The sequence below is a fragment of the Ursus maritimus genome, unplaced genomic scaffold, assembly GCF_017311325.1.
Source record: "Ursus maritimus isolate PB19 unplaced genomic scaffold, ASM1731132v1 scaffold_6, whole genome shotgun sequence".
In the NCBI taxonomy this organism is placed as follows: Eukaryota; Metazoa; Chordata; class Mammalia; order Carnivora; family Ursidae; genus Ursus; species Ursus maritimus.
In genome coordinates, this window is record NW_024426774.1 from 74856194 (window position 1) to 74880643 (window position 24450).

At 45.9% G+C, this 24450-nt stretch overlaps 1 protein-coding gene across 1 annotated transcript in view; it reads left to right on the top strand.

The window, feature by feature from the left end:
- VWA3B (von Willebrand factor A domain containing 3B) overlaps positions 1-24450 on the top strand; it is a 210124-nt gene that overhangs the window by 11605 nt on the left and 174069 nt on the right. Inside the window, exons 2-6 of the mRNA XM_008699794.2 lie at positions 947-1041; positions 3013-3263; positions 4788-4947; positions 12504-12673; positions 16656-16771. Coding sequence (XP_008698016.2) covers positions 947-1041; positions 3013-3263; positions 4788-4947; positions 12504-12673; positions 16656-16771 — 792 coding nt within the window. The remainder of the gene's footprint in view (positions 1-946; positions 1042-3012; positions 3264-4787; positions 4948-12503; positions 12674-16655; positions 16772-24450) is intronic.

Genomic DNA, 24450 nt, shown 5'->3' on the forward strand with positions numbered 1-24450 from the left:
TTATATCCTTTTGGCTAACTTTAGGTAATGGTGTGTTTTCCCTGTTCTGACTAATTTTTATGACAAATTATAAAGAAATCTCATAAATTCCTGCTGCTTGCTTTCCTTGTCTGTTTTCAGTCTGTTTTCTCAGAGTCCACAGTCTCTCAGGCTTCATTCCCCCTTCTGATTACCCCCCTTTCTTTATCCCTTTCTTCCCCTATCGATCATCCTAGTTCTTATGTTCCATAGATGAGAGAAATCATATGATAATTGTCTTTCTCTGCTTGACTTATTTCACTTAGCATTATCTCCTCCAGTGCCGTCCATGTTGCAGCAAATGTTGAGAATTCGTTCTTTCTGATAGCTGAGTAATATTCCATTGTATATATGGACCACAACTTCTTAATCCAGTCATCTGTTGAAGGGCATCTCGGTTCCTTCCACGATTTAGCTATTTTAAATTCCACATATGAGTGAAATCACATGGCATTCAGCCATAAAAAAAGAATGAAATCTTGCCATTTGCAATGACATGGATTGAGCTAGAGAGGATAATGCTAAGTGAAATAAGTCAGTCAGAGAAAGCCAATTACTATCTTTTAATTGTTGTACTCAGGACATTTACATTTATATGAATTATTAATTTGTAAGGGCTTAGACTGTGTATTGCCTTTTTGACCTCTGCCTTAATCATCGTGGACAAAAGAACCAGGAAACCAAGAAACAAACCTTGTTTTTCCTCTCCATTCATTCATGCATTAAAGGATTATGCACGTCATAAATAGTTAGCATGTATTATAGCACCTAGAAATATTTTATTATTTAGGACAGAATACCAAGCATCCCAGATTTTTGGTGTCACTGGGGATATAATTTGAATGGTGTTAGAGAAAAACATTTTGAAATAAAAATAAAAAATGTTTATAATGCACCATTTTGACTGCTTTCCTTTATGAAAATACAGATTATGTGACTTCTCTGGGGAGACTTGTGGCTTCCCGGTATGCTGATGGCCTGTTTCCACAGTTCTACAGACCCGAAGATGGCAGAGTATACAACGTAAGTCTGAATTCCCTTGACGGACAGGCCCTTTGATATGCTTCTAGGTCTGGGAGTGGCCTAGCTGGAGAGGCACACACTGCTTGCTATTGATGCAATGGAGCCAAGGCCTTATCAGGGCTGCAGGCTTTCTTGTGACAGTGTGGAGAGTGCTGAAAGTTAAGGCTTAGGACCTGGGAAGGGAAGCACTTGACCTGTTAGAGATGAGTGCATGAAGCTGTTGGCCAGAAAGTAAAAGCCTTTGCATATCAGTACTTTGTTTTGCCTTGAAAATAAAGAAGAAAGAGGAGTGTGATCCAGGTTAGCAGACAGGCAAGAGCAGCTGCTGACCTGACAAATGCCCTGGGAATAGAGGGCTGCTTTTACAGGTAGTAGTTGACAGAGCAAGCGGCACCTCTTACTGGAGTCCTGAGTTCCAGCAATTCAACACGTGACTTGTGTACCCCCATAATGTGTCCACAGGGAGCTCACAAAGACACATGTCCCATCACATCACTTTATGGATATTTGTGTCAATGCACATCTATGTACCACCTGGACTGTTGCTTCTAAATATTAAAGAAGTTTAGGGGCGCCTGGTTGGCTTAGTTGGTGGAGCATGTGACTCTTGATCTCAGGGTTGTAAGTTCAAGCCCCACATTGGGTGTAGAGATGACTTAAAAATTCAAATCTTAAAAAAAGTTTAAATTATTTTTTGAACTTATCCTGGTTCTAAGCAGTAATATCCATAGAATCTTGAGTCTGGTGTGCTAAATATATTTTTTATAATTTTGCCTTTTATCTGAACTACATGGAAATCAGTACAGAACTATGGAAAACATCCATCTTTGCCATCTGACCCCAACTACAGCCCCTGCGACATGGTCCCGCCCTGGTTTCTGTACTGTGGTAGAAAGTTGAATAAGTGCTGTGAATACTGGAGAGAGATTTAGGAATTCTGCCTTTAGCAGCCAGGGAAAGCAACAGGAAGTGGTACTGGAGCTTGAGGAATAAGCTGGAGAGGTAAAGGGGTAGAGAAGGAAAGCAGTTTAAGGCAGAGGGAACAGCATGAACTAAGGCATGAAAATGTGAAGTTAGGTGGTGTGTTCAGAAAACACATCTTCTGGAAGTGTTTCTAGGGAGTGTTCTGAGGGTCGTTCAAGTTAAAAATAAGTTACCAGATCTTTCAAACTTTTATTCTTCATAGAAGAGGACACACTTTTTTCTTATTCCTTTTCTGTGTCTCCTGCCTCCCTAAACCCTAAGAGACCTTGCACAGTTGTGCCTGATCTGTGTGACTGATGTTTTTTTTGTGTATATAAGAAGTGACCTGCAAGCTTCTGTCACCTTTCGGGGACAGCCTCTAGAGGTGTTGGTGGCAGCCAAGAGTGATCAAGTGATCCCGGTCAGGGGAGCGTGGCCTGAGAGACAAGAGGATACAGGGCCCAGGTTGTGAGCAGGAGGCTGAGTCACTGGGGCGGCGTCCCTTAGAGGAAGCCAGGCAGATGTGCTGGCATGTCTAGAAGCATTTTCAGAAATATTTTTGGCATGTCGTCCTTAGGAAAACTTTAGTGAGCCTTATTATTTCCCATCGGCCTTTGCTGAGCTCTCTTTTCTTCTACCTAATTCCTTGAAATGTCCCCTGGACATTTTCTGGTAAACCTAATTCTATAATTATAAAGACAAAATGCAATTTAGAAACACATTTTTTTTTTAAAGTGCTGAATTTTGAATAGATCTCATCATCATCATTTCTTCTGTGGGGACTCATCCAAAGGCTTTTTTAGTTGAGAGATTGGAACACTTCCTCGTGGATTCTGTGGGGTTTAGAGGGTCATCGACAAAATTATTATTAACGCCCAGTTCTTGATGGCAGAGGCCATGACCCAGTGGGCCCCGTTGTTCCAGGCTGCAGGACAGTTCAGATGACGTACGTTGGTGTGTTTTTGTTCTGTGTCTTTCTTTTCTTTTTCCGCTTTGATTTTCATTAAGTTGACAGCTAAATCAGAACTGATCTATCAGTTTGTGGAACATTTAACACAAGCCGTGGAGAGTTACAAGCAGCGGATGGACTGGCTCACCAGCAGAAGCCGGCAGATTTTTGGTGTCATCTTGGAACAGCACATCACCATCGTGCTGGATTTTGGCGGCATGATGGAGGAGGAGCTTAATCTGTGCCAGGATGCTCTAACAATGGTCCTCCAGGAGCAGGTGGCTCACATAGCCAAGTTTAATATCATACGGTGAGTCCCCATTGGAAGGGGTATTTCTGTGAAACCTCATAAGTAGTTTTCATTGATTTGGAGTTAAGTAACATATCTTTAGGGAGGGAGGAGGTATTATCTTACCATTTCTTAGGATGTGTAATCCCAGCAGGAGACCCACAGTGAAACCTTACATCTGCTTTGCATGTGGCATCTTAGTTTTCAAATTAGAAGAGATGTAGAAACATACTTTTCTTCAATGCATGGCAAGATCAAAATGTAAGAATAGGAATTTCACTGAATATATACTTAAGGCCATAAAAATCTCTTCGGTTGTTTGAGATATTAGTCTGAATAATGGATTCAGCCTTGTCACAGATATCACTGTTTTTCAGACTGAGCTTGTGACCCCCCTGTAAGTTGACCCCCTTAATAGAACAGCAGGTGGCCGCCTTTATAGAATTTCCCATATTTCAGAGTTTTCACAATCAATTATTTACGGATTCTTGGATTCAAGAGAATTTGGGCTCTAAGGCCAACTTTTCATGTGGAACAGTGGCTGTACCTCCCTGACAGGAAAAATCTGGATGAAGGGGGGCATCTATTTAATTGAGTTTTTCTTTTGAAGAAAATATTTTCAGCTAAACAGATGACATCTTTGGGGATGTTGCCTAATTGTGTTCTATCCCGGATTTCTATTTCCGTCACAGATATATTACTGAAGGAATCAAGTCTTAAGTCTGCAATGCCTTAGCTTTCTTGGAAACCTATGCTATAGCATTTAGGCCGCTCAGCCAGATTTCTACCCACATAGAGGTGACACAGGTGTGAGGCAGACTCTGTCTCAGGGTGGTTTATGAGGGACAGCTCAGGCTGGTCCATTAGGCCACGATTCATACAATTCTTGTAATTATGAATGCATATATGATTTATATAATTTGTTCAATTATAAACACAGAGATAAGTAGATATAAATGGCTGTTCTTTCTTGGGGGGATACCATCACTGCTTTCTAAGTCCAGACTCCATGGTTTAATCACATATCCCCAGGATTTAAAAACTAATGCTTTGCTGAACTCAATACTATTTTTGATTCAGAAGAGGTAACTGATGCGAATTTGGCACAATAAAACAGTGTCTTAAAAGAATTAGAAATAAAATTTTAGAGTAATAGAATTGCTGCTGATTTACAAATCTTAATGCCGTGAATCCTTATAAATTTACTATTAATGGAAGATAGTTGTATATAAACCTGCCTGTTTGTGAAAATAATTCCCTCAATAATTTTAATGCGGCTATTAAATTTTACATTTTTGAGATTTTTGAATTCTCCTGTACACATTGTTTTTCCTATCAGTACAGCTTACGGAAGGTAAGGGCACTTTGGAGACCGATCTTAAAGAGCTCGCCCGACGTATTGGTAAATTTTGGAGGGCCAGGAACTGTGTTTTCTTTCCTTCAGCTCTGCTGATGTTAAGTGGCTTGTTGCTTGCAGCTCTGAGGCTGAGGGCTGACAGCTAGGTTGCCCACTGCCCCATGACAGCCCCATGTGATTCCTTTCAGGGTTTCCCAGAGGCCTGTGAAATGGCAAGAAAATGCTGTTCCTGTGACCGAACAGTCCATAGCCGCTGCCATCAGTTGGGTTGAGAAACTGCCTTTTGAGCTGGCTGTGAGCCAGGCTAGCTGTCTGGACGCCCTGCTGGAAGCCGGGAATGACAAAACGGTAAGTGTGCGTCCATGTGGGCCCCAGGTCACATCGGTGGCTTCCAGCTTCTCTCTCCACACCCAGTACCCCCATACTGCCTCTCAGCTGACCTGGGTCCTCCCAGCAGCATCCCACAGAGACCCCAACACTGGCATTGAGGAGCCCCGAAAGTCTCAATCCTCTTCACCTCCGAATTTAGAACCAATTAAGAAATAGGCGATGGGCCCCAGGTGGGGATCCAAATAGCAGCTTTGTTGATGGCAGAGCTGGAGCAACCAAACTGAGACTCCCTAACCCTGCCCCCTGAGCCTGGCGGGGATCCCTCTGGGTGATTAGGGTGCAGGGTTGACCCCTGTTTAGCCAGTGACAGTGGAGCCACGTGCTGCTCGCAGCCACTGAGCAGTGAGAAGGGACAGGGGATTCGGCAGAGTTGTGCATCTCTCATATTGTGGTTCTGCTCTTATTCTCCTGACGATTAGATAAATCAGTCCATCTGTTACGGGGGCAGGGGGCGGGGAGAGGTTGGGAGACTCTTCACAGAACCCTGAGGTTGAGGAAGTAGGGAGTCCCCATCTATGTTCTGAATCTCTCCCAGTTCCTCTTCTTCACGAATGGGTCTGTTATGTGCTTTCCAAGGTGATGTATACCCACGTAGATGCAGCATCCATTTTGAATATTAATGCATGCACATGTGCTTTTTGACAAGACCTTTTGGACATAACGCTTCACTTGGAAGAAGTGCTGAAATGGTGGTGGTTTATGTTCTTTTAGCCACAGGGTGTGGCTTTTTGTGAGTGATTCTGACGATGGAACTTGAAGGGAGTGGCAAGATAGCAGGGAAGAACTCTGGGCAGGTGGGGTTCTTTGGTCAGCCTCAGCTTCCCAGGTAGGAATAGATCTGCTTTCCCTTGGGATACAGATACTTAATTAATATTTATTGATTGGTATTAATTAGTACTTAATTGCTTCCTCTGCTCTGGACTCCCGTGATTCTGTAGATTTCGAGCTTTACTCTGCTATATTAAGAAGTCCTTTCTTGGGCAAGGAGGCCATGTGCTGGCACCTTGAAAGGATAGCCCCCAGTGGTCACCAAACTGTTTATTGATACTGAGGATGATAGTTTAAAATTAGAAATGCATTGTTTATCCTTTCGAAGCCAGAGGAACAAATGGTTCCCATTAAAGAACAAAATAGAAGCTACTTTGTTCTTTGGCCTTTCAAGTTTGTTTTAACATCTGTAAAATTTCAATTGTCTGGACACTATAATAAGCATTCAAGAAATGGAACATTACCCAGGCTCTTGGATGAGTGTGTGCGCGCACGCACATGCATGCCTGAATGTACACACACACACACACACACACACACACACACGTGTTCTGTTTCTTTGTTCACCTAGCTACCTCGGTCATAGCTGACTCTGGTGACCTGCCATGACTTGAAGATTTCCCGTGACCTTTGATTTTTCTATTTTACTTTCTTCTGGTTTATGCTTCTCCTTTCTTGGATTAATCCCCACCCCAGGAAATATGGAACAATGTAATGAGTTCCAGGGAAGTCCTATAGAAGAGGAAGAACCCAGAAAGAGGTTAATAGGCACTGATTATCAAATGCCACTTAAAAATTCTTGAGACGAGACTGCGGAGTATGGCAAATATAAAACATACTCAGACCACTGTATCCTTCCTCCTAGAGCTTATATCTAGAAATGGTCCCTAGGAAACTTCTAGTAACTGCAACTGCCTCCTATATAAAAATGCCATGCCCTATGTTTTGTGAGGTGCGGGGGGTGGGGAGAGGAATGTGTTCCCCTAAGGGCTGCCCCTCTGCTCTGTGCCTCGTGCCCACCCCACTGCGTTTCAAATGGATTCACATTGCTGGTTTTTTTTTCTGTAAGTAGAAAAGATATAAGGCTTAAGAAACTTTTGAACGGTAAGTCTAGATACACAGACTTTAGCTACCGATGATAACCTGCTTTGGGTTAGCATCTCCCGTGAGTGAGTCCTGAGAAGAACCAAGAGAGTGGCTGTTGTCTTGTGTTCAAAGATTAACATGGAAGTTGGGCTTTTGTATCCGACCCACATGAGGAGGAAGGGCTGACTGATGCGCTAGGTGTGGGGGAAGGGGATGCTCAGAGGCTACTGGCCTCTTTCAGAACTGGGCTTTGTACCCATAGTCGGGCCAGAAGACTGACCAGGCAGGGATGACTGAGGGTGAGCCTTCAAATCCAGAGGAGCCAGGCAGTGTGGGGGTCTGCTTGAATCCCGGCTCTGATGGCAGCACGTGGAAAGCACTACTGATGGAGGAAGTATCCTGTGCAAAAGGGCCTGGCTCGTGGCAGCCTGTGGGGTACTGAGGCGATGTCTGGCAGTTTAGAGGGGCTGGCGTTGTCCTCAGAGCCCAGGTACACCATCCAGCCCAGGGTTTCTGCTCTGCAGTATCCTGTGGCCCCAGGATGTGTCTTTGGGAAGTTGGCATCTTCTCTGGCCTTAATGAGGAGGGGTGTTGTGCCAGGAGGCCCTGGAAGACCTGCTGATCCAGGATGTGAGGGGTTGTTCGGAAAGAGAAGGCTGGAGATCCAAAGCCCTGATTCCCAGCTGCCTAAGAAGGCTAACTGAGGGGACTTCATTCTGCTTTCAGCAGAAGGCTACCTGCCCAAAGGGTACCTGGTTTCTCTTTGTGGTGTCTCAGCCTCTCTTCCATCCAACCGATAGGCACACATTTGTGTACTTTAAAAACATATCCTCTTCACTGGAAGAGTAAATGGGTGAATTAGAGCCAGACCCATATGATTCCATAAGGAACCTTCACCACTGGACAGTAAACCGAAGGGCTGGCCATACCAATCACAAGCATGGCAATGGTTCAGCCAGGCATCAGATCTTTTCACCTCTGTGTCCCTAGAAATGGCAGTGCCTGGCAAGGGCTCGATAAATGTTGAACATTAAAGGAATGGGAAAGAAGTAGTGTTGATATTTTTGAAGTTGGGGCTAGATGTAGGTCCAAGAAATTCCCATTCCTCATGCTATGGTCCAGGTTTGAGTTTTTTGAATTGAAGGGTGGTAGTCTGCATGGCACCAGGCAAGTGAATTTGCTGAGCCTTGTATGACTCTGGTGGGGATAGTGGGTGGAGACAGGGACCCCGAAGCCTGGCATGCCAGAAAGTTGGTGGTGGTCAAGGGTGTCAGGAGGGATTGGAGAATTTAGCTGGATTAGTATCCAGAGGGCAGTCACCACCATCGGGGGGAATCAGAAAATCAAAATGGGCCGAATAAGGAAAGGACTACCGCAGGTACAGGGAAGATCTGGAAGTCAGATCCAAGGTCTGGAGTTGGTCAGAACCGTTCAAACAGTCACAGTTTTATGAAGAGCAAGACAATGTTGCTAGACCTCTCACTCCCATCCTGGTTGACTTTCATTTGACTTTCATTCTTGCAGAGTGGAGATTTTTATAGCCGGAGGCTTCTGGCAGACTACAGCAGAGGACAGTCAGGGCAGAAGCAGCCGCTACCAGTCCGGCTCTTCTTTTTCCCCAAACCTGTGTCTGAGAAGGTGTCAAGGCCTCTTTGGCTGGGCGGAATGCAGGCTGCCATGGGCAGCTGCAGAGCAAATGGTCCAGACAGAATAAGGCATTTCAAGTGGCAACAAACGCTCTACCCTCTTTTATGTAGTGTAAAGTGGCAAGAGTATTTGACTCCCAGTAACAGAGCCGAATGGAACCCCAAATGTTTTCTGTATCTTGTGTTATCAAATTTAGTGCAAATTAGCACTTAGGGAAATGCTGGTCAGTGAGAAAGTGGCTCATGGTCCTGGCTGCTGCTGCTAACCCTCAAGACCGGCCCTTGCCCTGAGGACCTCACAGGTGCTGGGCCGGGGGAGAGGATTCCACTGAGGTCAGTTCCCTTGAGCCCACACTACCTCATGCAGGTTTTAGTCGGTGGTGTTGATATCAGGGGCTAGGAGCCTTGGATGGTGTGAGAGTCGCAGAAGTAAAACAGTCTCTGGCCGCCTTCCTGTCCCATGATCTTGCTTGCACAGTTCTGGGATTCACATCCATTTCTAAGAGGTGACCAGCCTTGCCGTGATGAGCCGACAGAATGAAGTGGTTGAAAGCAAGGGCAGAAGCTCATGGGGTTAGGCAGCTAGATTTACTAGCTGAAAGACCAGGTCATTTAACCTGTCCAGACCTCAGTTTCTTCATCTGTAAACTGGGTGTGATAATAAGAATTTTCCACAGAACTCTCGTGAGCGTTGAATAAAATAATTCACATTGGCTCATCATCCCGAAGAGCAGATGATCCCAAAACCATGTCACTTTAAAAGGCATTTTGTCAGTTGGTGGGGAATGGGGCGAGGTAGCATATTTACCTTCCTCTCCTTTTTTTCTCAGTGTCATTATGTGAGTGGAAAGGAGAGGCAGGAAGGCAGTGTGCGGGAAGGGATTGGGGGTGCTATAGGTGGTCTCATTGTAGAGCATGTCCCCCCCACGGATCCCCAGGGAATCCGTGGCACGGCTAACCGAAAACATAGGCAATTAAGAAGCTGAGAAATGAACTTAATGGATAGTGAATAACCCTGGAGCCCGAATGAAGGACAGGAACTCCTGACTCACTGCTGGCTACAGCAATTTTTAGCTTGATGAAATCTCCAGGGAAAAGCATTTCTGCACAAGGATTTCAGACTCTTGGGTCATTGCCAGAGCAGAGAAGCTGAGTTTGCATGACGTGCAACAGAGATGCATGGTGTCAGAAGCCGCTGACAGACCACCTAGAGATGTTTGTCCTCACTCACCTCCCTGCTGAACTAACAAACCTTACAAAATACTCCGTGGGTCTGTTCTCCTCTCTTGGGCCACATGTGACTTTAGATCCTTATGTGAGGTTGAACCCGCCCCCTGCTAAGCTTGGGCCCTGACCCAGCTGGGGCACTAAGAACAACGTAGCGAAGGGAAGCCGATTTAACACCTCTCACACAAAGTAATGTGTAACACGGCGGGGGGAGGGGGGCGGGGGGGCGCTTTGGGGGGAAGGGGAAGAGAATGCATTTGCTGGGAGAATAAATTAGTTGCCTAACAAGGAGTATAGAGAGCATCATTTCTTCCTTCTTTCAGTATTTTTTCTGCCTCTTTTTTTATGTGTATATATATTTTTTTATTAATAATATTTTTTATTATATTATGTTAGTCACCATACAGTACATCCCTAGTTTTTGATGTAAAGTTCCATGATTCATTACTTGCGCATAACACCCAGTGCATCATGCAATACGTGCCCTCCTTAATAACCATCACCAGCCTATCCCATTCCCCCACCCCCTCCCCTCTGAAGCCCTCGGTTTGTTTCCCGGAGTCCATAGTCTCATGTTTCATTCCCCCTTCTGTTTACCCCCTTTCTTAATCCCTTTCTTCTCCTACCGATCTTCCTACTTCTTATGGTCCATAAATGAGTGAAACCATATAATTGTCTTTCTCTGCTTGACTTATTTCACTTAGCATTATCTCCTCCAGTGCCATCCATGTTGCAGCAAATGTTGAGAAATCGTTCTTTCTGATGGCTGAGTAATATTCCATTATATATATGGACCACATCTTCTTAATCCGGTCATCTGTTGAAGGGCATCTCAGCTCCTTCCATGATTTAGCGATTGTGGACAATGCTGCTATGAACATTGGGGTGCATATGGCCCTTCTCTTCACTACGTCTGTAGTGCAATTGCTGGATCATAGGGTAGCTCAATTTTTAACTTTTCGAGGGACCTCCACACTGTTTTCCAGAGTGGCTGTACCAACTTGCATTCCCACCAACAGTGTAGGAGGGATCCCCTTTCTCCACATCCTCTCCAACAATTGTTGTTTCCTGCCTTGTCAATTTTTGCCATTCTAACTGGCGTAAGGTGGTATCTCAGTGTGGTTTTGATTTGAATTTCCCTGACGGCTAATGATTTTGAACATTTTTTCATGTGTCTGTTAGTCATTTGTATGTCTTCATTGGAAAAGTGTCTGTTCATATCTTCTGCCCATTTTATGATTTGTTTTCTGCCTCTTGGTAACTGGCTAAGAGGTATACAGCATTGCTCAGTCTTTACTTCCCGTTGAGTCCTTTTCGAAATCAGGGAGCGGGTTTGAAAGGCCTGAGAGAAAGAGTCATGGAGGTGAGGTGGGCCTTTTTGAGCCCCGTGGGAAGAAGGCTGTCACTGGACTAGGCTGCTCTCAGTTCCCACTGTGGCTGTGGCCTCACTGGCATCAGGGGCCCTCTGCCACCCTGCTCCCACTGCCTCTTTGGGCACAGTTGGCCCCAGCTGCTGCAGACAGGGTGGCCCAGCCAGCTGGGGAGCTGACCATAAGTCCTCTTCTCTCTGCCTCAGGTGGGTATAAGGCCCAGGTTTGAGGTCGAACTGAGGTACCTGACTGTTTACCTTCAGCTAGCAGGGGTTTGTGATTAGAGCAGAGAGAGACAGGCTCACGAGTCCTAAGGGGATGGTGATACCTATTCATCCCTTCAAGCCTAATGCATTCTCTGGGGATTCTTCCCCAGTTTTCTGTGGAAATGATCAATTAGGGTGTATTAAGGGGCCGATGACATGAATCCTGGCTCTCTCTGGGTTTTAACTTTCTGAGATATATGCATGCATAAGTGCAAGTCATCTTGTTTAAACGCAGCCATGAGGTACATTGCATTACCTCCCGTTTTATAAGTGAAGAAACTGAACTTATATCACTTGCTCAAGTTCACAGAACTCGTTAGTGGCAGGGAAGTCAAACACCGTGGAAGGCAGAATGCTCGGAAAGAGCAAGAGCAGTGTGGTTGAGGCGGGGGTGGGACTCTGGTCACGGGCCCCCCGTGGGTGTATTTTATGTGTCTCTAAGCAGGGAGCACTCTGGGATGGTCTCCTACCTGGCTGAGGTGTGCATCTCCCAGATCCCTGGTTGAAGGTTGGGGTGTGTGTGTGGTGGGGCTCCTGACATGGGTTTGTTCATTCTCCTGTTCTCCTCACTGCCTGGCATGGTGACAAGAGTCAAGGCCCAGTATGTGGACTTGGCTCATGACCTGCTGCGTGAAGTCAGGACAGTCTCATCTTCCCTGGCATGTGCTTCCCTGTGAGACGAGAGCAGAGCGTGAACCGAGTGGAAATATGCCCTCCTTCCCCCTCTTCTGCCTCAGACTGAGGATAGATGAGTTTGTATTGTAGAATTCTGGCACCACCATGGGAAATGGTTAATAAGTTTCCTGCCCACAGTGGCTGCGCCAACACTTCCTTCATGTTGACAACAGCCACTCCTGACCTGTCTTATGTATCCATGGACTTAGTGGAAGCTGATTTCCACATTGGCCAATCCTTTACTTCCCATGTAAGACCTGAGACTCAGCCCTGCCAATAGACCTTCTTGACACCAGGCCTTGAATATCTCACTTCCTGACTTTGGCCCCAAATGTCCTCACAAAACTTGGAGCAGCGCTGCTATTCTTGCTGCGCCCCATGCCCAAAGGCAGTTTTCTAGAAAGTATATTGCCAGCGAGTGCGTACAAGGCTACAGCACGTCAGGGAGATAAACTGTCTGTACTATTGTCTTGCAGATTGACTCCATTTACTACTTTGTGGTGGGAGATGTTCCTGAGCAAACCAAGGGGCTCCTCCTTCAAAGGGCTTTGGAGATCCCGTGTCCTGTCTGCACAGTGTCCTTCAATGCCAGAGGAGAAGGCACTATAGCTTTCTTAAAAGATCTGAGTGCCAAGACCCACAGCAGGTAGGCAGAAAATGTGCTCTTGAGTGACCGTGTGTGAGCAGCCTGCTTCTGCAAGATCAGCAGTGCTTTTCCAAACCAGCCTGTGCTCTCCTCTTTCCAGCGGTCTTTAGTCTCCAGGCCTTTCTTCTCTACCCTGTATTAATCTTGCCTTGTTATTTTCTGTGATTCTGATGGTTTGACATCAGGGGTCCTTGCTGACCCCTGGAGAGACTGCTCCCTCCAAGGCTAGCTAATTCCTAGAGAGCTTAGATGACTCAGCCAGGAGTGCACCTTTCACAGGCAAGCTAACGGATCCAGAGCCTGCTCTGTTGCCAGCAGGCACTCACGCCCAGGACCACTATTCCCCTGCACTAGTCATGCCAGGGCTGAGGACCGGACAACTTGGGGCAGCTCCTACACCACAGAACCCACTGAAATGATTCAACAAGCCCATCCTAAACCTGCCTGCTCTGCCTCACTGATTCCATCCTGCAGAATCCACAGTAAAGACTCTGGTCCACGTTTTCCCCTCATTCCCTCATGCCTCCTGACCAGCCCTGGTTAGTCCCTGTGTGGTATGCCCCCTCCTCTTGAGAACTATATTAGTAGTCAGTTTGGGTCTCCATAACAGATACCACAGACTGGATGGCTTAGACGACAGAAATTTATTTCTTACACTTCTGGAGGCTTGGGAAGTCCAAGATCAAGGTGCTGGCCGATTCAGTTTCTGGTGAGAGTTCTCTTCTGGGCTGCCTTCTTAACTATAGCCTCTCATGGGAGGCAGTGAAGGAGGGATGAAGGGGGGGAGAGCGAGAGAGAGAGAGAGAGAGAGAGAAAGCACAAGCATGCCTATAAGTTCTCTGGTATATCTTCTTAAAAAGATACGAATCCCGGGGCCCCTGGGTGGCTCAGTTGGTTAAGCATCTGACTCCTGACTTCTGCTCAGGTCATGATCTCAGGGTGGAGAGAACGAGTCGCCCCACGGGGCTCTGCGCTCAGAGGGGAGTCTGCTTGACTACTTGAGAGTCTCTCCCCCTTCTTCTGTTCCCCTCTCTGCTTGTGCACATGCTCTTTCTCTCTCTTTAAAATAAATCTTTAAGGGATGCCTGGGTGGCTCAGTCGGTTGAGCGTCTGTCTTCTGCTCAGGTCGTGATCCTGGGGTCCTGGGGTGCTGGGATCAAGTCGTGAGTCAGGCTCCTTCTTGGTGAGAAGCCTGCTTCTCCCTCTGCCTGCCACTCCCGCTGCTTGTGCTCTTTCTCTTTCTCTGTCTCTGAAAAATAAATAAATAAAATCTTAAAAAAAAAAAAGATAAAATCTTGAAAAAAAAAAAAAGAGGTACTAATTCCATTGGATCAGGGCCCTAGCCTTATGACCTCATTTAACCTTAATTAACTCCTAAAGGCTCTATCTCCAAATATGGTCAAATATGGTTGCATTGGGGGTTAAGGCTTCAACATATGAATTTGGGGGGTGGGGACCACAATACATTCTATAGCAGGAACTGTGAGTAGCAAACTGTATTTTCAGTGGCAGTTAAACTGATCTGGTGGCCTCATCATAGCTGAATAATAACTGAATCTACATTTTAAAACATACCCACCCCCTTGTCTGGATAGGTTTATGTCCCTTATGGAGAGAGATCATTTCTTATGTGGCTATAAGGAGAATGACTGAGTCCTTGCCTCAGTTAGCCTGTCTGAAATGGGTACAATTCCTGCCCTTGAACATGTGTTCCCAAATTTAATTGCTCATCACATTTGCCTGGGGAGCTTGTTACTAATTCGGAGGTCCGGGGCTTCAACTTACAGGCTGATTCTACATAATAGAGGGGATCAGGTCATGATCCAAGGGTCCTAGGATCAAGTCCCACATCGGGCTCCCTGCTCAGTGGGAAGCCTACTTCTCCCTCTCCCACTCCCCCTACTTGTGTTCCCTCTCTTGCTATCTCTCTGTCAAATAAATAAATAAAATCTTAAAAAAAAAAATAGAGGGGATCCTGGGAATACACATTTAATCACTCACATTGCCTAAGAGCTGCCTAGGAAGTTTGATTAAAATGCAAGTGTCTTGGCCACAGCCCCAGAGATCCCGAGTTTCTGGGCACTAGGGAGGGCCAAGAACATTCATTCTTAACAGGACCCCTCGTGATTCTGAAGACCACTCCTCTGGCTACCATTAAATCACTTTGAAATCTTTTAATGTTAGGTGTTTGGCTTCAATTCTGGGTTCCTAAATCCCCCCAAATACAGGGGGACTCACTGTCCTACTTTTGCTCCTGGAGACAGTAAAAGGCAACCAGCAGGTCCACCTGTCTTGCTGGTCCTCTGCTTAATTCACATGGGGGCACTTTCTCTGGGCAGGTGAGAGGTTAGGGCATAACTTACCATGGGAGAAGCTGCAGTTCACCTCCTGACTTTTAGGCCATGTACCATTGAGTGTGAGTTCTGCAGAAGAGGATGAAATATAGACATGCTTTTCTGTCCCTGCTCTGGCCCTTGCAAGGGCCATGGGTGGTGCTCCTGCCTGCTCTGCCCCGGCCAGATCCCCAGGTCTCTTGGCTGGCATCCGCACAGCCTTGGCCGTTGAGCCTCAGCTTAAGGGCAGTCATCATAGAACTCTAAAGGCCATGCCCTGAGCTGCTGAGCTTGCAGGGAGGCCGGGTGGTTGGTTCCCCTGTGCCTCGGTGGGTCTGAACAGAGCCACCGACCTGCAAAGCATGTTTTGCTTTCTGCATAATGAGGTTATATTCACCAGAGGAAATGTCCGACTTTTCTCATCTGTTCTTTTTTCTATCTGGAGAACAGATCAGAGTGTAGAAAGTCCTGGGCACCAAAGGCCTTGGCACTCAGGGTGTGGGACCTGGCAGGACAAACCTCAGCCATTCCCCCTCTGCTTTGTAAGGAGGTCACAGGACAAAGGAAGCTGGCCCTGTCTGCTCTGGTGGAAGCACCTGTGTGAGGCCGGTGTGGCAGCTTGAGTGTCCATTGGCCTCATGGACAAGGCCGGCTTGTTGATTGCCATCGTCATTGTTTCAGTCTCACCCGAAACCCTCTAGAAATATAGTACTGAGGCTTTCCATGGCCCAGGGGAAGCCCCCACACCTCTCCTACCATGTGTGCATCTGTCTGTCCATCCCAACCCCTGCTTCAGGATTCTCTTCGTGCCGAAGAACAGGCAGAGGTGGAACTCTTACGGGGCCAGAGGAGTGTTACCCAGAGATGATCTGGTAATCGGAAAGAAGTTCCCTGCTATCACTGACTGTGGATTGCAGATAATTGGCGTCAAGGGGGTGCCTAGCCCATCGTTTTGTAGAGCACACCAGGGCTTCGTGAATCCCCCAGGGGTCTTGTTAGAGTGCAGTAACTGCCTCAGCGGCTCCAGGGAGGGCCCAGGAATGTGCATCCCTCCCCAGCTCCCAGGCGCTGCTGCTGCTCCAGGGACCACATTTTGAGGGGTTGGGCCCTAAAAACTTGTCCACACAAGAATTCTTTGCATTTGCGCTTCTGCTTAATTTCTGGAGAAGTGCCTGTTTGCTGAGTTAAAGTTGACTGAAGCCCTTCGGCAATTGGCAGATGAGCCAATGGTGCCTGTTGTCGCCAGCTTTCAACACTGAACCCGCAGCACCGTGGGCACTGTGTGGGCCTCGTTCGACTGTTGGCTTGTCAACACTGTGTTGACATGATTGAACCCCGGGAACAGGAGGATACATATAAAGCAGAAGGTATCATCGTTCTAGGGTCAATACATACCGTTTGGTTGAGTTAATTACCCTGTAAGAGAAGAGAAGCGTCATGCATTAAAATCCCAACAGCATGCACAGTTCTCTCTTCTCTTTTGCCTCCCTGTCTTTTGTTTTGGGGGAGTGCACCAGGTACAGGGAAAAGCCACGAAACAGCTAAGATGCTCGGCACCACAGCAGAACAAGTTCACGGTCCTGGGAGAATGAATAGACATGCACAAACAGCGCTACTAGCCTCATGTTGCAGATCTTTTCCTGTTTCAGATTCCATGCATTTGCAGAGAGAACAGAGTGTGTGGAGATTCCCGCATTTGCCGGAAAGGATGGTGACAGTGTAATTACTTGGAATTTAAGGAAACTGAAAGGAAAACACCCTCCAGGTACCTGGGATCCAAAACACACACAACACCGCGGCGTGGGTTTCTGTATCTTTAGGAAATCAAGCACTAGGTGGGGATTAATGGTATCTTTGTCGTTATTTATATGGTCCAGGGGCAGTTCATGGTATTACTGGTGAATTTGTCAGCCTGGCAACAAGCATACGTTTATTACCACCCAGGGAAGTGGCCTAAGTTATGTGTGCTGAACGAACTTGAGGACCTTCTGGAGACGTGGCTCCGATGTGTCAGTGCTGGACTTAGCTCCTGGGAAGGCAGAGCTGCTGAGCTGCCCACATTAGCTGATGCTGTAGCGAGGATGCCAACACATCTGTAGGTTTTCTGCTGCCCTGCCTGTCAGTGACAGCGATGCTTATAGATTCATGTGCGGGATTGACCTCCCTCTTCCGAGGGCCAGGGCCCCACAGGAACCTCTGTGGAGGCAGAGTGAACCTCCCCTTTTATTCAGAGAGTGTGATCAGAGAGTTTAACAAGCATAGAGGATGAGGTCCTCAAATCAGTGAGAAGTAGGTTCAGAAAAAAACAGTGCTAGAAGGTTACTCAGAGAACTAAGAGGTGGGAGTTTCTTTGGGGCTGATGAAATTGCAAAGTGCCAAAGACACCGAGTGAACCCTGCTGAGAAAAGCAGGGAAGGAGGCTCATGTTCCCGTGTGAGATGTTGTGGCGTGACCCAGCTCGAGGTCTGAGAGAGCCCATCCCCGCCTCTACCCTCCTACCATTTTTAGTTATTGACAGAAACCTCTAGCTTCAGTATAAGGCAAGAACTGCTCTTTGGGCGAAGGGAAGAGCCGCAGGATACATCTGCTTGACCCGTTCCTCTGTTCACACGATGGTGCTGCAGAGACTCCCGGGAGAAGGGCACAGGGCCTGAGGGGGAGGCGGTTGCATTAAGAGGCTAGGGGGCCAGGTGGAGAGAAGGCAGGAGGTCCAGTCACAAAGCCTGTCCCTGACACACACTTTGTGGATTCAGATTCTCAGTGCCCCTATGTGAGCAGGGGAGAGGTTCTGCTAGAGCTCATTGGTGGCACTGCTTTAGGTAACTTACGCCTTTGTTCTGATGGCGAAGGGGCTATCCCCAGAGAATTTGAAAAGAATGTCAATTGTTAAGCAAGGTTAATGCTAATCTAACAAAAACAATTAATTCAGGAAGTGTGCCAGGCCTAGCGAAAGTAATTTACAAGATTAAGCCTGGTGGGCAATGTTTCAATCAGGGTAAAGAGTGTGAGGGGTTCAGTTTTGGCTTATGTGTTCCTTGGCAACTTAGTTATAAAGGGAAACCTATCTGGCTGCATAGCTTACATTTTCAGCATCTACCATCTTCCCAACCCTGTGACTCATACAGATTAAATTATAGATTAAAACATTTTCTTAGTCTGAAGTGCTCAGAGCATGGCCTGCTGTTCTTATGCCATTTCAGTGATCCCACGTTCTGAATTTGAGGAGAGAGCCCAAATCCTAAACACACAATCTTGTCTCCTCTATCCATCACGGTGTCCCAGAAATGCCAACATTGCATTTCTCCCACTCAAAAACTGCCCAGAAATCCTTGACAGACTATTCTGGTTTGGAAAAATGTGTGGTTTCCAACCCCACCCAAGGCCTCAGAGGCAGATGATCAGTCCTTCCTGTTCAATTCCCATTCCCCATTGCCCACTGTCAGGGTCAAGCATTTGCCAGTATGGGGGGTTTGCTCGGGCCCCTTTCTGGGCCGGGGAGGGAGGCCGCCCCCTCAGGAACGCCTGGCCAGGAGTTCTTTGTGCCTCTTGTTGCATGGAAAGGAGAGACTGTCAAGTGAAGAGTTAGAGGGGACACTGCTCAGAGGCTTTCAGAGTATGACTTCCCGTTACCCCATGCACTACCCCAAGGCGGAAAAACTGTAGTCAAGATGAATAGTCATTTAACAAATCGTAGTACAATATATGTAAAGTAAAATTTACCACCTCAGCTATTTTGAAGTGTACAATTCAGTAGTGCTAAGTATGTTCATACTGCTGTGAGCTCTCCAGAACTCTTCTCATCTGCAAAACTGACACTCTGTACCAACAACAAGTCCCCGTTCTCCCCTCCCCCAGCTCGTGGCATCTACCATCCTACTGCCCATCTCTGAATTGGGCTACTTTAGATACCTCGTATAAGTCATTTCGTGTCTGACTTATTTTACTTAGCATATGTCCTCCAGGTTCATCCATGTTGGAGCGTGTGTCAGAATTTCCTTCCTTTTGAAGACTGAATGATACTCTCGTATATATATAGACCCTATTTTGTTGATCCATTTATCCACCAGTGGACACTTGGGTTGCTCCTACCTTTTGGCTATTGCGTGTGGTGTCTCTGTGAACGTGCGTGTACAAATATTTCTCTGAGACCGTGCTTTCAGTTCTTGGAATATAGACCCTAAAGTGGAATATCTGGTGATTCCATTTGTAATTTTTGAGGAGTCTCCACTCTGTTTTCCACAGCGGCTTCTCTGGGTTATGTCCCACTCACCGTGCACAGGTTCTGCCCATCATCTCCAACATTCGTGGTTTTCTGGTTTTTTGTTTGTTTGTTTCCTTTTTGGTTTTGGTCACTAGCCATCCTCACCGGTGTGAGGTGGTATCTCACTGTGGTTTTGATTTGCATTTTCCTAATGATTAGTGATGTTGAGCATCTTGTCATGTGTTTAAACAATATTACAGTGCAACATTTTAAAAGTTCAAAATTAATGCCAAAAAAATCCATGGTGATCAAAATGTCACGATTTTAAATAAAAATAGGCTCCAGCAATGATGATGTGTTAAGTCATATGGGAGCCTGAGGTAAAGGGAAAAATGTATGCCTCTGTACACGTTTTAATTTATTATTTTTAATGATTGTTCTGGGGTTATTAAAGTTGTTGAAAAGATCAAAGAATTGAAACATAGGTATATTGAAATGACATTATTTTAAATTTAAATACTTGGGGAGTACATTCATAGCTCTCGCTGAAGTTTTATATTGATCGGGCGTGGGAGCGCTTGCTTGGTCCTGCCCCACGTTGTAACCTCACTTTTGCATAGGGCCCCTACTTTCTAGCCCAGTCTAAATGTTTGCGGCCTTCTTAGAGCAACGCTCTCAGCTGAGCCCTCAAAGATGCTTCTCCCACTGCCTTTGCTTGGGTTTTTCTGTCCCCTCTGCACATTAACCTTCTGAGGACTCCTTCCCGACCCTCCTCTCCCTCTCTTCTCTCAGGCTGCTTATGAGGCATCTGCTTGTGGCCTATGAGTCACCGACAGAATGGCATCTTTTAGTGGTGGTTTGGGAAGTGTTCAGAAACCAGGGCAGGCAAGAATCTCTCTTCACATACTCTGGTATGCAAGATAGATCAGTTAAATTTTCATAATCTTCTTTTTTCATTACTTCATTCCCATTTTCTCACACTTTAGGGGGAATTGTACAGACCGTTTTTCCCCTGCTGTGGACATCCCCCGAACCCAGCAAGCACGGAGTAATGACAAAGGGAAAGAGCGTGTGTGTGTGTGTGTGTGTGTGTGTGTGCGCGTAGGGTGCAATAGTGATATTGCAAAGGTCATGACATGACCTCAGCCACCCGCATTTTCTGAAGCAAATCTCCATGTTTCAAGAAAGGAATGGTTTGTCACTTGCAAGAGGGTAGGACTAGGTCACTGGCCGGCATTGGGCTCTCAGGACATTGGTAGCATTGAACTGGCTGGGTCACTGGGTCACAACCCCAGGCTCCCAGAAGTTGGGTGTGGGAACCTAGGCGCTGGGTAGACTTCTTACCTTTCACTTCTGGGGATGACTTTCTGCCTTAGAAATTCCGCTTCCTGCCAGCCCAGGCTCCACCCCATCCAGGCATGCTCCATCACCCTCGGATGGGCTCTCCTCGTTGTAGAGAACAGGAGCTTTGGTTTAGGTTTAGGAATTGCAGGAGATTTAATCTGGCAAGTGATGCTGACCTGAAGCTGTAGTTCTACGCTTTCCATCCTCACAGCCATCCTTCCGCTTGGCTTTCTGCCCAGAGTTGGCTGGGTCCCTGCTCATGTTTACACTCAGTGGGCATAGAGCAGCCAGCACTCTCCTCTCCCATGTTTCTCTCCATGTAGGTGTCCTTGCCTCTTTCTCTCTTTGTTCTGGGCTTGACTAACTGCTGGGGAGGAGAAGGGGTGCCAACAGAGCCTAATTACTGTGGGACCAGAGTGATGTTACCTTCTGGAGCTATTCTGAGCCACCCAGCCCCCTGCAGCTTGACTTCCCTCTCAGTTAATGAGTATGAGTTCTCTTCATGGTCTTTGTACATCATGAAATATTCATCTCATCCATAAGCAAAATATATCAGAGGCATTTGAGCTTCCCTGAACTCTTGGCTTTTTTTTTTTTTTTTTCTTTTAAAGAAAAGATTCCTCTCTAGGACTGGGCAATACTTTCACTGTTCTTCCCTGCGCCAGGCTTCCCCCTTCCCCACATTCTCCTGGCAGGTAGGTGTCCCAGGCCACCTCTTCAATGGGAGGTTAAGGTGTGAATTGGATGGGCAGGTAGCAGGGTTTCCTTGTGTTGGTGGCTGGCTCGTAAGGAATCTGTGCACGTTAGCTTGTAAAGATGGCATCCTGTAAAGATGGCAGCCTACGCTTGACCACAATGACAGGTTTCATCTGCCCTGGCTGGTAGGGCTTTAGCTGGTGCTGCCGAAATAGTTCTTCTTTCTTCAGAGTCTAAAATAGAGGCCAGAAAAATAATCTTATCTTCCATGTCCCTGTTTCTGGGCATTCTCAGGGAGTCTGGGAAACTAATAAGTCTAAGCAAACTCCAAGTGGTCTTTCTGCTGATTACTTTGTATCCGACTAGGACTTAAAAGTATTCTTTGGTATTCTTTGAAACTCAGTCTCATCTCAGGCCACTGGTGTTCCCCAAGTCTGTAGTGACTTCCAAGAAGCCACACCTTCTCTGCACATCAGTTTCCAATGGTTAGAATCCTCGACTAGACATGAATTGGCTCCGGTGTAATGCTTGTGTAGGGGACACTGTGCACTCAGGTGAGGCCCCTAATGTCAGATATGAATGTCTGGTCACAAAAGCAAGGTTGGTCATATTCTTTGATTTCTCGAATTCAGTTTAATTTTTGATTCCAGGGCCCTTCTATCCTAGCAGATTGGTAGGATATTAACCTCAGTTTATCTCAGAATTCTCCTCCTGAGATTTTCCCAAGTTTTGGAGGCCCCAGGGAGTGCTAAAAACCCTTCAGGTGGGGCTGTAGTCATCGGACATCTGTTCCCCCAAATTGCCCCATAAATACTCATGGTCCCTGTCTTATGGGTGCTCCTGGTCAACCAGTTCTCTGCTGCTCCCATTCTGGGCTTCGGATGTGGGAGTCTTTTGAGGACACCCTGCCCTACCCCACCGGATTTGCTATGTGCCTTCCTCCCAAGGTGCTGCAGAGATGTGGAGCCAGTTCCCATCTTCTCCCGGGATCCTCTCCTCTTCTCCCCCAAACTAGAGGGAATCTCCTCATCTGCGACAACTCCTCTCCTCTCAACTCCCTCTTGCTTCTTCAAAGCTACCTTCTCTGTAAACCCTAAGGCCTCTCCTAGGGGTTTAGACTTCAAAAGAAAAAGCCAGAATGTCTTGCCTGCTGCTTTGTCTTTCTGCCCTGCCTCCTGTGGGACAGATTTGCAATGTGCCTGATATCTGCTTGAATATGGAAGGAGGTTGGGGAACAGAAAGTACAAGGAGAACAGATCACCATCACACAATATGATCCACTGACATACATCAATGTGACTTTCTATGAAGGTGAAACTCTAACCCTAGGATGGCTTTTCCGTAGAGGTGAAAACCACTGAGATATTATAACTGTTTACTTTTTTTTTTAAATTTTGTAAAATAACAGAATGGAAAATGGAGAGTTTGTATGGTATTAAGTTGGTGGCACATGTAGGTCTAGAGTTTCTCTGTGTAGTACAGAAGCCACTGGCCTCATGTGGCTACTGAACACTTGAAATGTGTTGAGTCCAATTTTGTATATGCTGTAAGTGTAAATTACACACTGGATTCCAAAAACTTAGTATGGAAAAAACGTAAAACAGCAGATAATTTTTAATATAGATATGTTGAGATGATAATATGAATATATAGGGTAAAAGTTCACTTATTTCTTTTACTTTCTAAAATGTGGCTACTAGAAAATTTGAAATTATATCGGTGGCTCGCATCATGTGGCTGTTGCCTAGCACTGCTCTCAGCCACACTGGCTGGCCCTGTCACTTACATAGCTTTGTAACTTTAGGCAAGGTATTTAACCTTTCTGCCTCCTGTTCCTCATCTATAAAATGGGAATGATAGATTGTTACTATTCTATTATATTGTCTGTGTTAAATGATGAGGAGGCAGAATAAGGTACTATCCTATGTTCTAGGAACTCAAATGAAGTAGAATCAAGAGCCTGGCTTTGGAGTCAGACCTGAGTCTGGATTTATCACTTAGCTGTGTGATCTTGGTTAAGGTACCTGACCAATCTGAGCTTTAGCTTTCTTATTTATGAATGAGGATAATGGTGTTTGCCTTGTGGGTTGTAGGGAATATATATGTGTGTGTGTGAATATATGTGTTTTTATATATGTATGTATGTATGTGTACATCGTGTGGGTGTGTATATACCACACACACAGTGTTTTATTTTTTTAAAAAAGATATATTTATTTATTTGGGTGGGGAGGGGAAGAGGGAGAGAGAGTCTCAAGCCAGTCAAGCTGACTCTGCGCTGAGTGTGGAGCCCGACGTGGGGCTCCATGTCAACCCTGAGATCATGACCTGAGCCGAAATCAAGAGTCAGACACCCAACCAACTGTTCCACCCAGGTACCTCACACACAGTGTTTTATACAGCACCTGGTACATAGTTGATAGGTCATAGTGATAGGGGCATAGTTGATAGGTCAATAAATTATGGGTGCTCTTATGCCTAACCATCATCCTCCTGTTGGTTACCCTGCTGTTCTTACGACTAGGTAAGCAGCTTAAAGACTAAGTTTTTATTTTCTTCTGATATGCTAATTCTCATGTTTGTTTTAGTTTTACTTCTATTATTAAATAGATTCATTTCTCACTTATAGTCCATTTGCTTTGGTTTTCTAAGGTATCTCTTGATTGGCTGAAATTCTAATAGTTTTCTCAAGGAATAATCACAAGGACAATATTCCCAGGGTTTTCAAACGGTCTTTCTAGATCTTCATGCTTAAAGGACAGCTTGGCTGGAGAGAAAGCTCTTGGCTCACTCTTTCCCCCTTGAGCGTCGGCTATGGCTTGTGCTCCGGTGTCTCCTCATGTTGCATGCCGCTGAGGAGAAACCTGAAGCTAGCTTGATTTTTTTTTTCTTTTCTGACTTTATCTTTTTACCAGGTTGTACAAATGATCATTTTTATTCCCAGCTTTATTGAGCTTTAATTGACATATGACATTGTGTAAGTTTAAGGTATACAATATGATGATTTGATACACATATGTATTACAAAATGATTATCATAGTAAGAGTAGTTAATGCCTCTATCACCTTACATAATTACCATTTCTTTTTTTTCTTTTTTGTGGTGAGAACATTTAAGATTTTCTTTCTCACCAACTTCCAAGTATATAATACTGTGTTGTTAACTACAGTCACTGTCTGCACAGTAGATCCCCAGAACTTAC